At 40.1% G+C, this 16,201-nt stretch overlaps 1 protein-coding gene across 2 annotated transcripts in view; it reads left to right on the forward strand.

Moving 5' to 3' along the window:
• Dync2h1 (dynein cytoplasmic 2 heavy chain 1) overlaps window positions 1-16,201 on the forward strand; it is a 215,906-nt gene that overhangs the window by 138,446 nt on the left and 61,259 nt on the right. For both annotated transcript variants that reach the window (XM_048429223.3, XM_048429224.3), the window contains 7 exons: window positions 2,407-2,472; window positions 3,814-3,864; window positions 4,978-5,055; window positions 8,214-8,345; window positions 9,255-9,327; window positions 14,757-14,917; window positions 16,000-16,125. In XM_048429223.3, coding sequence (XP_048285180.3) covers window positions 2,407-2,472; window positions 3,814-3,864; window positions 4,978-5,055; window positions 8,214-8,345; window positions 9,255-9,327; window positions 14,757-14,917; window positions 16,000-16,125 — 687 coding nt within the window. The remainder of the gene's footprint in view (window positions 1-2,406; window positions 2,473-3,813; window positions 3,865-4,977; window positions 5,056-8,213; window positions 8,346-9,254; window positions 9,328-14,756; window positions 14,918-15,999; window positions 16,126-16,201) is intronic.

Consider the following 16,201-nt stretch of genomic DNA (forward strand, 5'->3'; position numbering starts at 1 on the left):
AAGTAGGTCTTAATTTAGGCAGTTTCCTTCTACTTAGATGATTCTGGACTTCCATGTTCTGCCCTCTCTTCCTCGCTGGATCATAAATGTACATAGAGTCACCCATTAAAATGCCCAAGTTAGGGGCAGACCCAGAGTTCTGTACTGTCTCATCTCCTTTGCCGTGGCTTAGGGCTTTCTCCCTTGGGTGCCAGGAGCCTGGTGCTTCTCAGTGAACAGATTTGAAAGGGTTGACTACTGTAGTACAGCCTTAGATTTTGTAGCTTCCAGTTTTTACTGTCTCTTGAGAATTATAGGATTAGAAAAATAGTTTTGATGTGTGTTTCCTTCTCAGTATTATGCAGTTTACCATCAGTCTGCCATTATGTCTGAGTGTTAGTACCAGATTGATGTGGAAGGTAAGAATCATATGTGTATTTAATGCCTGCAATAGGACTATATAGTTCTAAGGGATTTTGAATTAACTTCTCTTTACTTGGATGTAGAGGGTACTGAAGTTGCGATTAAAAAGCATTCTACTTAATGCTGTTGTTTGAGATTTCTTGATAGCGAATGGATGACCAGTGAAACACTGAGTACAAACATGAACTTGTTCTAGTACATTCTATGAAGACTCACACTATGCTAACCCTCATCCTTTAATTGTTTAATTATTTCCTGGAGTGTTGTATGTAATCGAATGGAATGTGGTAGACACCCAGTGTCCTAGTCATCTTTGGTTTATCTTCCTTCCTTCAGTCAGTAGGGTCCATTGGACATTTTGGAATAAATTCTAACAGAACCCAAATATATTGAGATAAATTGACCCTGAACTAAGATTGCAAAGGCAATGAGAGATTTTATGAACCTAAAATATTTGCTCAATTGGGGATGATGACAACATTTCTTTTTAAAAAACAAGACTGAAAACTTCTTAGTTTGATTCATCCATCTGTAATCTTAGTTAACTTGATTGGAAATAATGTGCTCCACTTACACTTCTCTCCCCCTCTTTTTTTATTTTTATTTTTGTTTATTCAAGTATCCGAAAACACTCTTTCCATTTCCTCCCCTCCTCCCAATATCCTCCCGCTCCCCCCACTCCCTCTCCTCCTCCCTCACCATTCCCAAGAGCAGTCAGGGTTTCCTGTCCTGTGGGAAATCCAAGTTCCTCCCCCCTCCCTCCGGATCCAGGAAGGTCAGCATCCAAACAGGTCAGGATCCCAAAAAGCCAGTCCATGCAGACGAAACAAGACCCAGTGCCATTGTCAATGGCTTCTCAGTCTTCATTTGGACCTCGGGGGCTCAGTCAGCCCCCATGTCAGCCACATTCAGAGAATCCGGTTTGATCAAATGCTTGTTCAGTCCCAGTCCAGCTGGCCTTGGTGAGCTCTCATTCGATCAGTCCCCTTGTATCAGTGGGTGAACGCACCCTTCGCGGACCCTCTTTATGTTGTGGCTTTTGTTTCATTTTTGACATCCTTGTTAACTATTGTGACTAAGGGATTCATCATTACAACTAGACAACCAGAAGGACATCAAACAATGATTTCTTCTGCCATTTCCACCTTTAAAAATGATGGAAGAAGATTGTGGCTGGCCTGGTTGAAGAACATGTATCAACCTTGCATCAGGGTGTATGACACTGTAATTCCATATGTATCAGCCTTGCATCAGGGTGTGTGACACTGTAATTCCATGTGTATCAGCCTTGCATCATGGTGTGTGACACTGTAATTCCATGTGTATCAGCCTTGCATCAGGGTGTGTGACACTGTAATTCCATGTGTATCAGCCTTGCATCAGGGTGTGTGACACTGCAATTCCATGTGTATCAGCCTTGCATCAGGGTGTGTGACATTGTAATTCCAGGTGTATCAGCCTTGCATCAGGGTGTGTGACACTGTAATTCCATGTTGTCCCCTGAGGTGAAAATAGCGCCTGTGACCAGAAACAAGGAGGAGACTAAGCACCTTGCTGTTGTTACTGACCACACATTTTCACCAGTGTTGGGTAACATTTGCTCTGTGGTTATTAGCTTACAGATCCCAGGGAGTAATTGGAGGCTTGTGGAGTGGCAGAAGGTTTCCTGCTTTCTGTATCATGATGTCACTGTAGTATTCTGAGTGCAAAGGAAGCAACGTCTGAACAAATAGAATAAATGCTGTGAGTTGTGTGTGTGCGTGTATCATAAGGGTAACACAGAGACAGAGGCACCAAAGTCATGTGTTTAATCATCTTGTTACTATTCTGTTTATGTTTATTCTCTTAATCAAGAGACAGCTTGAAGTTTGTTTTTTTCTGTGTGTGTAGAACCTGAAGTCACTTGTTATTACTGGTGGAAAAAAAAACCAATATAGAACGATATCATCCAAAATTTAAAGGCACTTAAGAAATAGCCAAGTGTGACCCTGTTCTTCGTTGCAGGCTGACCAGCTGATGTTTGCTTTGCATTTTGTTCGAGGTATGCATCCTGAACTTTTTCAAGAAAATGTAAGTATTATTGAAAGAAGGAAATCTTGGAACTACAGAGAAATCTGCTAACAGACAGGGTTTTCTTAAGCTAGAGATGACTTAGGATGGAGTTGTCTGCACATTAGCTGGTGTTTTCTGAGTGATCGGTGTGAGGTGCTGTTTGAAGGTCTTTTCTCTGATGTTCACTCAGGATTGCAGGTTACAGAAGGAAAGGAGTCTAAGAGATTTCCCAGGGTACTTGGGTTACTGTAAACCCGGTGCACTTAACTCAGGCGGGGTACCAGAAGAGTCAACCTCCTGGCTTTCCTGTCCAAAGTAGTGCAACTGAGAAAGGGGAAGTGGTAATGTGGGTGCACAGTTTTGTCATCTGTCACCGCTGCTCACCTGTCAGGAGTCAGCAGATAAAGTGGGGGTGGGGTGGGGTGGGGTACACAGTTATTACATGAGCCCATAGGGTCATGTTGTGTTCTTTGTCCAGCATCTTTTTTCTGGTCTGTCATATAACCACATCTAATATGAGCTAGAATTAAGTTTAAAGAAAATTGTGTTAGTGTTCTTTTTATTGCTGTATGAATATCATAGATGGAGAATTGAGTAGCAAGGGGGCTAAGAGAGTCCAATCTATTGCCTCCCAGCTCTACCTGGTCAGATTGTAACTGTCTTCTGGATTTTCATATCAGGTAGTTAAAGAACATAGGCCATTCACAGCTCTAGTTGTCTTCTCTTGTCCTTTCTAATTCCACATGTGGTTGCTCATTTGCTCACCTTTTCCTGAATTGATTAACTGGGCTCTAATAATTTTTATCAACTTAGCTAGCTTTCATATAATTTTGAAAACTATAATTAGTATGTTTTCAGGCCTTCTATGTCCTATCGTGCCTTCCTAGAATACTTTCTTAATTTCCGCAGCACAGACAAGTTTTACCCTTGGTAGACTTCACTGTGTGTGTGTGAGTGAGCAGTGGTGCATGGAAGAACAAGAGTTAAATGTCTGGATGGTGAGTGTGCCATACAAGGTACACACGCGTTTGTGTCTTAGTATGGTTCCCTCTGGTCTGGATGGTGAGTGTGCCATACGAGGTACACACGTGTTTCTGTCTTAGTATGGTTCCCTCTGGTCTGGATGGTGAGTGTGCCATACGAGGTACACACGTGTTTCTGTCTTAGTATGGTTCCCTCTGGTGGCTTTCATGTATAGTGCACTGACTCCCTAATGCTGACCTGCTTGCAGAAGTGGGAGGTGCTTTCTTCTTGTTCTGAGGAAGCTGTATTGTAAGCCGTCCTATAAGAAATTTAAGATAATGTTGTTGGCTGATTGTGTTCTGATATTCTTTGTGTTCCTCATGTTTTATTCACTAGGAATGGGACACATTTACAGGTGTGGTGGTTGGAGACATGCTGCGCAAGGCTGTAAGTTAAAATGTCATTTCACTCTGGGAAAAACATCTTGCCTTGAGGTTTATGAAATACAATTGCATCATAGGAGTTTAAAACTGTTGTTGAGTTATACTTTCATTAGAAGAATATGCCCTGGCCTGTGTTTACTTACTGTAAATTGGGCTTAATATATTTTTAGACCTTGAAAAGTTACATTTTTAGAGAAAAATATTAAATACTAAGATTTTAACACTGCTTATTTTTCACAGAACTTGTATGTTGTATTAAGAAAAATGTCATAATCTTTAGCAAAATTAATGCTTTCTTTTTTAACTGAAGCTTTAGAATTACTTTTAATTACTTTAATAAGTGTGTTGGAACATACAAAATTTAAATAAATACTAGATAATTATCGTGAAATTGATGCACTGAAAGTTCAACACAATCTACATCATTCTGGACTGTACAGGACTGGTGGGGGGGGGTTTTCCATAACCACCACAGCCAGCAGAGTAACATTCACGGGAGGTAAGAAGGCTGTTCAGTTCAACACAACTAAGTAGCCAGTGTTGGTTCAAACTCTGGGAGTCTGACCCTGAGTTTATTTTAGGCATATTTAAGCACAACACAATTTGGTGAAAACTTTTCCAGTGATAATGAACTCAATCCGTGTGCATAATAAAGCATGAATAAATCTCCTTGAGGAACAAAGTGACAATATGAAGACTGGACATGGCTATATTGAATCTCTGTAGAGTACATGTGACAGCTTCAATAAAGATGGCTTTTATAGACTGACTGATAAAAATAAGCTTCTATTAAGGATTTGAGGGAGGGTCTGGCAGCACAGATGGCACAAGGCAGGAATGCAGCTTTCCAGGCAGAAACAGCTCATGCACTCCTGTGAAGGGGCAGCTCTGTGAACCTGCTTTCTAGGTCCCCCCGGAATGCCATGTTTTACATATCAGTGGGCTTCTTCTCTCTAACAGTGTTACATGGAATTTTACCATTGTGACTTAATAAATATAGTGTATAGAATGTTTTGTTTTCAAACTTGTGTTGACAAAAATAGCTATTCAATTGCTTTTTTTAAAAAAAAGATTTGAGTTTTACCAAATGCATTAAGGAAAGTTGCTTTTACTGAAGGACTCTCAACAGAGAATTCGTGATCAACTTCCATCTTGGATAGATCAGGAAAGAAGCTGGGCAGTGGCAACACTGAAGGTATTTTCTTTTTCTTAACTAATATTTTTGTTAAAAGATTGTGTGTATGTGTTTATATATTATCTGTCTGTGCACATGTGTGCTGGTGCACATGGAGGTCAGAAGCCAGGGCTGTGGGAGCTCCTTCAGCCAACAGCCTTTAGGAAGCCGGCCATTTTGGACGTGCTCTCATGCAGTGTGAGTGCAGACAGAAAGCATGCGCACAGCCCCGTTTTCTGCTGGACTCAGTTTCAGTTCCCATACTCCATTCTGGGCTAGGAACTCTTTGATACAACTACATACTTTATTGCATTCCTTTTTTCCCCCCTGAGACAGAGTACTTACTGAGCCCAAAGTCTACCAATTGGGTAGACTGAGTTAGATGGAATGACCAGCAAATATTCAGGGGTCCTGGTGTTTGTGATACCCAGAGCTAGAATTCCAGACTCAGGCCACCATGCTTGGCTCTTCATGTATGTTCTGGGGTTCTGAACTCTTGTTTGCATAGTGGTGAGCCCTAGCCTAGTTTCTGTTGAAACTGTCTTTTTTTTTTTTGAGGGATATTTTATTTGTTTTGTGTTTTACTTGTGTTGACATTTTGTATGTGCAACCTATTTATATCAGTGTTGATAATTCTGTAGTAAAGACATACAATTTCTTCGTTTAAAATGCCAGAGAATTACTGTGGTGTCCGCCTCTTCCAGCTTATTTTTAATCGCTCAGCCCAAAGTGTTGTGTTTGTAGAGATGAAAGACAAATGCATCCTACTAACTTGGTTCCCTCTTTCCTGTCACTGGCCTATTTCCCTTACAACTGTATAGTAGTACAGTAGCCCACAGAGAAAACAATAAATATGTCCAGCAATTATTGGTGATGCCCTCTGAGCTGTTCTGCAAGGTTGAAAATGACTCGCTTGTTTCATGGTTCCAGCAGCATCTAAGGCAGCTGCTCTGATTGCATTGCTTTAACAGTAAAGGGGGACGAGGCAAAGCTGAAGTCTTTGCTTCAGTCTGCAGTCTTTTACCCCTACACGGTATGCCTTTTTCCCCATATATTTTCGTTGATAAAGTGAGTGGGTTTCTCTTCATATCATATTTTATTGATATTGATATCATATCTTCATTGATTAGTCACTTCATGCTTATTATTAGCCATTATAGTGTCAATGACCAGAGTATTTTTTAGTTGACCTAGCTGAAATCAACCTACTGACCTTTTCCTTTCGCTGTGAAAAGGTATTTTGCCAAGAACTCAGTAGTCTGTTGTTTGCTCAGAATCCTCCCATCTTCTACATAAAATGAGCCATGAAATTTTTTGCCATCTCACCTTGGCCTGCTTGAGAAAGAATCCTATTTAGTTCATTTAGCCAGAATTTCTCTTACCCTGAAGTTTTCTCAGTAACTGACTTCAATTCTACTTCTTGGATATATACATATATATATTTTCTAAGTTGTGTTAAGAATTAAACTGTTTAATATCTTCCCATTGTAATAACCTTGAGTCAGGTCTGCTCTTACTTCTTAACTGATATGCAGCTGTAGGATGGTAAATGTTTATTTTATATACTAAGAAACTCTTCCGCTAAAAAACTCATTGTCAAGAACATACACAAAAGATTGCCATTTGATATGGTTGGTTCTCCACAAGATCCACAGTCCTGAATGCTTGACTGGATGCCTAATACATGGCAGAGATCACACTTAACTGCTGAATCACCCATCTCAAAGCATTGACTGATAATGGGATAATTATGTAATGCATAGTTCACTGGTGTTATTTGTGGTGGGGCTTAAATGCCAGTTTTTATAAAGCTAACAGACAACTTTTAGATATTATCCAGAATCTTAGAATCATTAAAACTGGTTAAGTTAAATGTGAGTTGTTAAGTTTTGTTGTTTAAAGTTTAGTTGGTTTATATAATTATATCTATAGATATATGGTACCAGCGCAAAGAATTATTTAGATATTGGTACAGATGCTAGATATAGTATCCTAACAGTCTTGATGTATGTGTCTATGCATGAAGTTCCATACTACAGATACAGGCCTTCCATTGTTTTAAAAAAAAGCCACCCATCTGTACAGATGTGCACTGCTGTTCATATTGTCCGTTCTAGGAGAAAGTTGGAGAAAGGGCAATGTTGAGATAGAAGTAGTGGATGGATATATTTGGGTAAATCTCTGAGATGTGGCATTGTTTAAAGCAAAAACTAGAGTCAAACAGACACCTGGGAATTAGCAATGTGGGTTTGAACATTTAGAGGCAAAAGAAATATTGTGGTCACATATAGAGACATGAGCAAATATGGCTTACAGAAGTCATGCTTTCTGAAGAATTTGCTGGTGTTACAAAAGACCAGAGGTGGACAGAAGGTAAACCTGTAAAGGGGAATTATTTCAAAATTTACATTCTCTCTCTCTCTCTTTCTCTCTCTCTCTCTCCACCCCCTGCCCCCACAACACACACTGTGCGCTAGTAGTTTGGCATAGTACTGATTTCACTTCAGAAGACATGGACAGGTAGGAATGCAGGCAGTGAACAAAGAGGAATGGAGTTGTTGGCTGTCAGTGTCCCTAAGAGCCAACCGCATCTAAAGCAGTAAAATACTGGCTCAACTCACTATGCATGATTCTTGTTGAAGGTGACCCAAGTAGGAAGGAGGGGCTAGATGAGAGACTGAGGGTGGGGATTCTTACTAAGCTCATGTAGAAGTGTCTTGGTAAGACTTCCACAGACAAAATCTTCCACAGAGAAAGGCTGAATCTGAAACCCAAGTGAGATGCCCCTGTAGCACCATAGCAAAGTTGGGTCAGAAAGAGCATGCTTGTTGCTAGAGCTGCATTTTCTTTTGAACATGAGCTCAGCTGTGCTGTCCCTAGGACTTGCACTTGGTTTTGATGATAGTGGAGACAGCTAGGTACCATGTCTTCCTGAACAGAAAATATCTCTTATGATTGTTGACTGATAGAATACTGTCTTGGGAGTACTTTGTTGGCTTTAATGTGGGTGAGGTCACCATTTTGTTTCTAACCCTGAAATGGGAGACAAACTATGGCCATGTAGAAAACAAGTACTAAGCACCTATAGTAGTTAGTTTTCCTGGACCTTTGTGGTTTCTATAAGGTATGTTCATGTACACATGATCGCAGCTCCTTACATGTGCTAGTTTCCATTTTAGATCGCGCTCCCCAGTCTCTACCAGACCCTGTGCTTTGAAGACATGGCACTTTGGCGGCCTTACTATCATCACTCAATGTGTGAACAGGAGTTTCCATCAATTCTTGCAAAGAAAGTTTCCTTATTTCAGCAGGTAAAATTTAATGTTATCCAAGTGTAGAACAAAATCAAAACTGTAATGTTTCTCTTGTCCTTGAGTTGCCATTTAAGTAAAAGCTTTGCCTTTAATGTGTTATGTAACTTTATATACATGCGGGAGGAAGGGCTCTCTGCTTTGGCCACCTTACCCAGGCAGAGCCCTGGCAACATTTCTCGGTGGGTGTCCCCCTGAACCTCTTGTTACTCTCTCTGCCTCTGGTCCCAGTGGGAGTGATAGGAAAAAAGTTCTTTAAAAAAGCAGCTAAGCATAAATCATATAGATTCTTCATTCACTTATTTTAAAGTCGTATCTAAGAAAAGGATTTAATGTGAAGGAAAGGGAGCTTTTAAAATTCTATTTCAAAGATGAACCCTGAGATCTCTCACTGGGTGTCTTTAACTTCAACTTGGCAAATGGCTCTGGAAATCAGCACCCTAGGAAATGGTCATCCACTTGCCTCTTGTCTGAGTTGTCTATTATGACAGCCAATTCATTCTGTTTTCTTCTGCAGTGAACGCTATCTCAGCGGATGTGCTTAAAACAAACAGCAAACCATCTGAAAATGAGCATTTGCACATCAAAGGACTTGTAATTCAGATGCCAGGCAGGCAGCTGCCAGATGCTGAACGTTTACCCTGCCATCTAACTGGCTACTGGCCCTTTATAGAATCTCGAAGACATATCTCACTCATCCTATGCTTACTTCACGTATCAGCTTTAAGGAATTTTTGACATAGAAGGGACGTCTTGGTTCATAACTGTTGTGACAGTTCCAAATATAGTAAATAGTGTACAAGATTGGCTACCCTTGTATTTCTGTAAACATTAATTAGTAATCATTGACTGCTGTTTAGTTAATCCTGCTGAGAAACATCTATGTACAAAATTCTCCATTTGTTTTAGGTTCTTGTTGTTCAGGCTCTACGACCGGACAGACTGCAGAGCGCCATGGCTCTGTTTGCCTGTAAGACCCTGGGTAAGCACTGCCCCTTGCAGACTACACCTCTGACCTGAGTGACTTCTTTGGAACTTAAGAGTTCATTTTGTGCTAACTCTAGTAAAAACGTTTTAAGGTCTTTTATTATTTGTTTTTATTTTCATACAACTTTTAATCTCACTTAGCTAGAAATATACTTCTCCCTGTTGTACATAATTGTACTCAGTATTTAATTAAATTACACAATTGACATCCAATATTTAACAAGGTAAAAATACTGAATTTTTAAAATTATTTTTTTACAGAAATATTTTTGATTTTTATTTGTTATAAGGGTTACAAAGAAAACATTCAGATGTTAGTGGCAACCTCCCGTTGATTATCATTTGCAAACAAAAACTCCCTTAGTTTTCTCCAAGGGAGTTTCAGTGGGAAAGCAAACAACTCTTAAGGCAGGCTGCGTGCCAAGCAATAAAAGGCCAACAGGAGAACAGACAGACTCATTGGCATTGCTGGAGACCCCTTGTCTCTTTTTGTATCAGAGATTTTTTCTTTCTTTTTACAAATTATCTTATTTTTTAAATTTTATTTTATTCATATGTTTTTTCTTCTCTCTTTTACCCTATAAGTCTTTTTTGCATTTATTATGATTTCATTTAGTGTTTTTATAAGATTCCTAAGTGAGCTAATGAGTAAGTCTCTGTTTCTTCGGCCTTCTCTTGGATTCTTTTCCTTCTGGTTGTTTGTTCAACTTCAATGTGTCAGCTTTTGATTTATATTATTATATTTTATTGTATTATGCTTTATTTTATTTTATAACCATCCCTTAGAAACCTGTCTCCTAATAGGAGACAGACAGGGAGTGGATCTGGATAGAAGAGGTTGAGAGGAATTGGGAGGGGGAGAGAGAGAGGAAACTGTAGTCTGAATATATTGTATGAGAAAAATCTATTTTCAATAAAAGGAAAAAATAAAACAAACAAAATTGAAACAGAAAAAATGAAAAAAATTACAGTTACAATGAAATACCCTGTAGCCCTCAGAAATATAACTTTTCAAAATTAGTAATTTTAGCATATCTAAATAAATATTGGCAATTTATTTATCTTTCAGACTATAGTTTTTTTTTAGCCTTTCAAAGAGTATTTTCCAAAGAAATAATCCCATTTCTGTAAGAAAAATTTAATAAAAAACTTAAGGAATGTATGAAAACTGCTTGGTGTCATGTTGTACACCTGAAATCCCTGACCTTGGAGCTGGAATTCTGGGCTCCTGTTACCACATGTTTGTTTGTTGTTGTCTCTGCATGTCTAATAGATGCACAAGGCTAATGCAACTGGCATAGACATTTTTATTTTCTTTCCTAGCATCTAATTAACTGCTCAGATTAAAACTTTCCAAAATCACTTCTGTCACCCTATCTCCCTTACAGTGTACTTGCAATATTTTAGGTTCTAACTCAAAATTTATTCTGAGTTTGTTTAGTTTACTAGTACAACTTAAGTAGATTGTAGTAATGTAGTGGTATTTCATTTATATTTTAATAAATAAAGCTTGCCTGAGGATCAGAGAGTAAGACAGACCCATTGGCCAGCCTTACCGACCAGATAATGGTAATACACACCTTTCATCTAATAGCCACACTAGCCACACTGCCATAGAAACTGGGCAGTACATGCCTTTAATCCTAGAGATGCACATCTTTAATTCCAGAACTAGAGAAGATTATAAAATGGGAGGAGACAGCTTTCAGACGCAGTTTTATTCTAAGATTCCCGGAGGCAGGATTGTAATTTTAAACTGAGGTTGAGGTAAAAGCCAGTGGTTCTTTGGTTTTCAGGTCTTCAGGTTAAACCCAAATAGCTGTCACTGGGTTTTATTAATCGTGTTTCATTTTGGCGCCCAACATGGGGCTCAAAGCCATGCCCCTGAGATTAAGAGTCTCATGCTCTACCTTCTAAGATAGTTGTGCTTCAAAATATATAAAGAACTCAAGAAAATAGACATAAAAAAATCCATTTTAAAAATGGGTGACAGAGTTAAATCAAGAATTTTCAACACAGGAATCTCAAGTGTCTGAGAATCACTTGAAAAATATTCAACATCCTTAGCCATCAGAGAAATACAAATCAAAATGACACTTAAATTCCATCTTATACTTATACTTACACACTACAATCCATAGACCCAGAAAAGCTAAGTAGCAAGGAGGCCTGGGGGTGGGATGGGGGTGGTATCCTCAATCTGAAGGGGGAATAGAATAGCCATTGCCGGTGGATTGGGGGAGGGGGCTCTGGGAGGGGAGATGGGAAAGGAGGGCTCAGGTTGGAGGAAGATAAATAGATGGAGGGAGGGAGAGAGTACTGGGAGAGACAGCTGGAATCTGGGAGCATTTCTGGGATGAGCTAGAAACCTTGAGCAATGGAAGCACCTAGGAATCTATGAGCGGGACCCTAGCTAAGACTCTTAGCAACAGGGGATGCAGAGCCTGAACTGGCTCTCCTATGTAGGCAAGTATTCCACAGCACGGACACCAGCCCAGCCACAAACCCTTCAACCTACAATATGTCCTGCTTCCAAGATGTGCTGGGGTACAGATGAGTGCAATCAATGAAATTATTCCTAATAATATTCTGCTATACTCATAGATTAGTGCCTAGCCCAGCTGTCATTAGAGAGGCTTCACCCAGCAACTGATGAAACAGATGCAGAGACCCACAGCCAAATTCTAGGTGGAGCTCAGTAAATCCTGTGGAAGAGGGGAGAAAGGATTGTAGGAGACAGTGGGGTCAAGAAAATCTACAGAGCTTGGGGTCATAGGGGCTCACGGAGACTGAACTGACAACCAGGGAGCCTGCATGGGACTAGCTTAGGTCCTCTGCATATACACATACAGATGTGTAACTTGATCTTCTTGTAAGACTCCTAACAGTGCGAGCAGGGCCGTCTCTGCTTCTGGGACCTGTTCCTCCTGCTGGATTGCCTCATCCAGCCTTAAGAGAAGAGGAGGTGCTTAGTTTCATTGCTACTTGATATACTATGGCTAGTTGATATCCCTGGGAGGCCTAGAAACAGAGGTAGAGGAGTAGATGGGAGATGGTTGGGGTAGGAAATAGGAAAGGAGGGAGGGGAAACTTTAGTTGGGATGTAAAAACTAAAAAATAAACAAGCAAAAACAAAAAGAAAAGAAAGCTGGTTAAACATAAGGTTTGAAAAATATGCCTCTAGATTCAGTTCATTCCTCTTAAATGGCTGTTAGGGCAAATTTCCCTGTAGCCGGAGTAGCTGCCTCTGAAACTGCTTTCATCGTTATGGGTTGCTGCTGTGAGGAGTCGGAGGGGAATCGGTGCAGCATGCATCTTTCCATACCTACAAGTGCCTCTTGGCCTTATTGATGGCACCAGATTCATCTTCTCAAGTGTTACCACACAAATCTTGCTGGCTGTTTGTTCTCATTTCTCCTTTGAGACTTGTGGAAGCCCTGCTTGTTTGTATGGTCATTCTCTGGACATTACAGCTTCCCAGCCTCTCTCATGTTTATGCTTCTGTGTCGTTTTCTTTTACACATTAGCTTAAACAAGTATATTTTAAGCTCTTTATTGAAGTGGGCATTTTCAACTTTTTATTAGATAATCATGCTGACAAAAGAAATTTACATATAATAGGAAATTTGTTATTCCCTATCTGAATAGACTTCAGAGTTGTGAGAGCCTGTGGAGAGGAGGAAGTGCAGGGGAGCTGTTTGAGTACACTTGGCTCTTGGTGGCAGGTCACGCTGGGGCAAGACATTTAGCTTCTTTTGAGTATTTCCCTTCACAGAAAATTGTTTGTCATTCACAGTGCTTATGTGATTTAGACAGCAGATAATTAGACGGTTTGGTGTAATGTTTAGTGCAGTAGGTGGTGAACAAACGGAATCTATAGTGACATTAGATTGTCGGGCTCCAAAGGAGGAAAGTAGAGCGCAGTGCCTCTCGGTGAGGGTGCTCTGTGTCTCCACTGGACTCCCTCTCATGGTGCCAGGAGACATTCTTCATCCTGTCTCAGGACAGAAGTGTTTGCTTGGATGATTAAAGTCTGGAGATGCTAATTCTACCTCCTCATTTCTTCAGGGGGTCAATGTGGTAGTCAGGATCCACTGATAGCCATGTGGCAAGCAGAGAGTACCTCATAGGAAAAGTGTTACAAAAACACATTCTTGGAAGCATTCATAAGTAGTAGTATTAATAGTTGAGTGAGTTTTAGAGAAAAAATGTAATATGAGATTAAAAATTAACCAAGTAGTCTCTATATCATATACTTATTTTTAGAGTTTTTTTAGTTGAAATAGAATTATACCACTTTCCCTACTCATTTTCTTATCTCCCGCCACTCCCAGATAACCCTTCCTCAAACCCTACCTGTTTCCCCTCCACTCTCAAGTTCATAGCCTCTTTTCTTTTATTATTATCATGTGTGTTTTCACAGATGTGTGTGTGTGTGTGTGTATACATACAAACATATATACATACATATATACATACATATAAACTCAGCAGGTTGTACACACATACATACACACAACCTGCTGAGTTTCTATTTGTTGTTTGTACGTATTTGGTTTCTTGGTTGACTACAGGACTCATTCCTGGTAGAAGCTAATTTTCTTCTTCCAGCATTTGTTAGTTGCATTGTAGTTCTCCGTGTAGGAGTGGGGCACGTTGGGATTCCCTCCCTTCCACATTAACATGGCCATTAATAGTGCCATTTTCCGGTCTTGTTTATTCAGCTAGGAGAGTCTGATAGCAGATTTCCTGGTGTTCTAGCTTTTATGATCTCCCTGATGAACCACTGATACAGGATCTGTCATGTAGATGTAACTGTTTGGGACAGGCTTCCTTCCCCCGCCCCCGTCTCAGTTAGGGTTTCTATTACTGCGATGGAACATCATGACCAAAGAGCAAGTTGGGGAGAAAAGGGTTTATATTTGACTTACACTTCAGCATTGCTGTTCACCACTGAAGGAAATCAGGGCAGGGACTCAAAACAGGGCAGGATCTCGGAAGCAGAAGCTGATGCAGAGGCCATGGAGGGGAGCTGCTCACTGACTTGTTTCCCTTGGCTTGCTCAGCCCATCTTCTTACAGATCCCAGGACCAGCAACCCAGGAATGGTGTCACCCTCCACGGGGTGTACCCTCCTCCCCCCTTAATGACTAAATGAGAAAATGCCTTACAGCTGAATCTCAAGGAGGCATTTCCTCAGCTGAGGCTCCTTCCTCTCATGACTCAGTAGCTTGTGTTAAGTTGACACAAACCCCCAAGTACACTCCCTAACAATCCATCATCCTACATCGTGTGCAGTTGTGGTTTTCTGAGATGGTCTCCTTTTGCTTTACAGAGAGGTGGCTCATGCACCACATGTGATTATTTTTAATATATTTTATAATGAAATGTTGCCTTTCTTTAACTTCTGTAATACCTGTTTTAGGACTGAAGGAGTTATCCCCTCTTCCCCTGAATCTCAAACGTTTATACAAAGAGACGCTAAACATCGAGCCCATCTTGATAATCATTTCCCCAGGAGCCGACCCTTCTCAGGAGCTTCAAGAACTTGCTAATGCTGAAAGAAGCAGCGAGTGTTACCACCAGGTGGGTAGGGACTTCCCTGTTTTGCCCACCCCAGACCCTAGGTCCTAGCAGTGAATGGGCAATTAAAGAAGAGTATGGAAAGGTGTCCATATCCAGAACTCAAGACTAGTGAGAAGAGTCTTGTGAATGTCCTTAAGGACCTGAAAATGGGAAAATTACTCTGATTTATCCAGATTAGCCCAGTGACATCACCGGTATGTTTTTAAAGGGAAGCAGGTGACTGGGTGTGAAGGTACAGACTATGAAGAGGGAGGGGAAAGGCCGGAGGGGAGAAAAGATTCATTGCCCTGATGGTAGATCAGCGCAACTTCAGGCTTCCAAAAGCTCCAAGACCACTTGAGGTAAGGCACTAAACATTGTGTTTGCTAGTGAGAGCACAGTAGGGAACGGATACATCTGATGAAAGTTTGAAAATGACTTTAGAATTGTTAGTTAGATGCTTTCATAGCAAATGCAGTAGTATTTACTTAAAAGTTCCTTGACTTAAAGGTAAAGAAATGCACAAATATTTTGAGCAAAATCTACTGAGTACCGTATTGTTTTTCTTAAAGAGTGAGCTTTGTTGATTCTTATCATCTTTCATGCAGGTTTGAAGAGGAATTTATTAGTTTATTGTGAGTTTTTGGAAAGTTACTATATCTCTTTCATTAAGATTTATGATTTTAAAACACTTATGATTTGAAAATTCAAATACTTCATACCCATTAAAATTTAAAAAAATAAATCTACGAGGGCAGCTCTGGCTGGTTATGGGTAGCACTGACCAGCCCTGGGCTCTCCATGCAGTACTGGTGAAGAGATGGCATATTTGTTAGTACAGTATGCATGTGTGTGTGTTATGGAGTCAGGAGCGCACCACAGACTCTACTTGTCATCAGTGACTTTGACGGGAAGATAAAAACTATACTCTAAACTATGAATTGTTTATTGCTCTTAGAAAAGATGATTAATTTATTCTTGGTATTTGTTTTTGAATTTTCTTAAAGCCAGTTGTGGAGGTTTAGAATTTATTATCCTTCTCTGAAAATGTTATTATAGAATGTTTTAGCTGATACTTTCCACTGGGGTTTTTGTTTGTGTAGGTTGCTATGGGTCAAGGTCAAGCTGATTTAGCAATACAAATGTTAAAGGAATGTGCCCGGAATGGAGACTGGCTCTGTTTGAAGAACTTGCATCTCGTGGTGTCTTGGCTTCCAGTTCTGGAGAAGGTAGTGTCTTAGGGTTTCTATTGCTGTTAAGAGACACCAAGACCTTGGCAACTCTTATAAAGGAAAACATTTAATT

This window comes from Myodes glareolus, chromosome 4, assembly GCF_982192425.1.
Source record: "Myodes glareolus chromosome 4, mMyoGla1.1, whole genome shotgun sequence".
Taxonomy (NCBI): Eukaryota; Metazoa; Chordata; class Mammalia; order Rodentia; family Cricetidae; genus Myodes; species Myodes glareolus.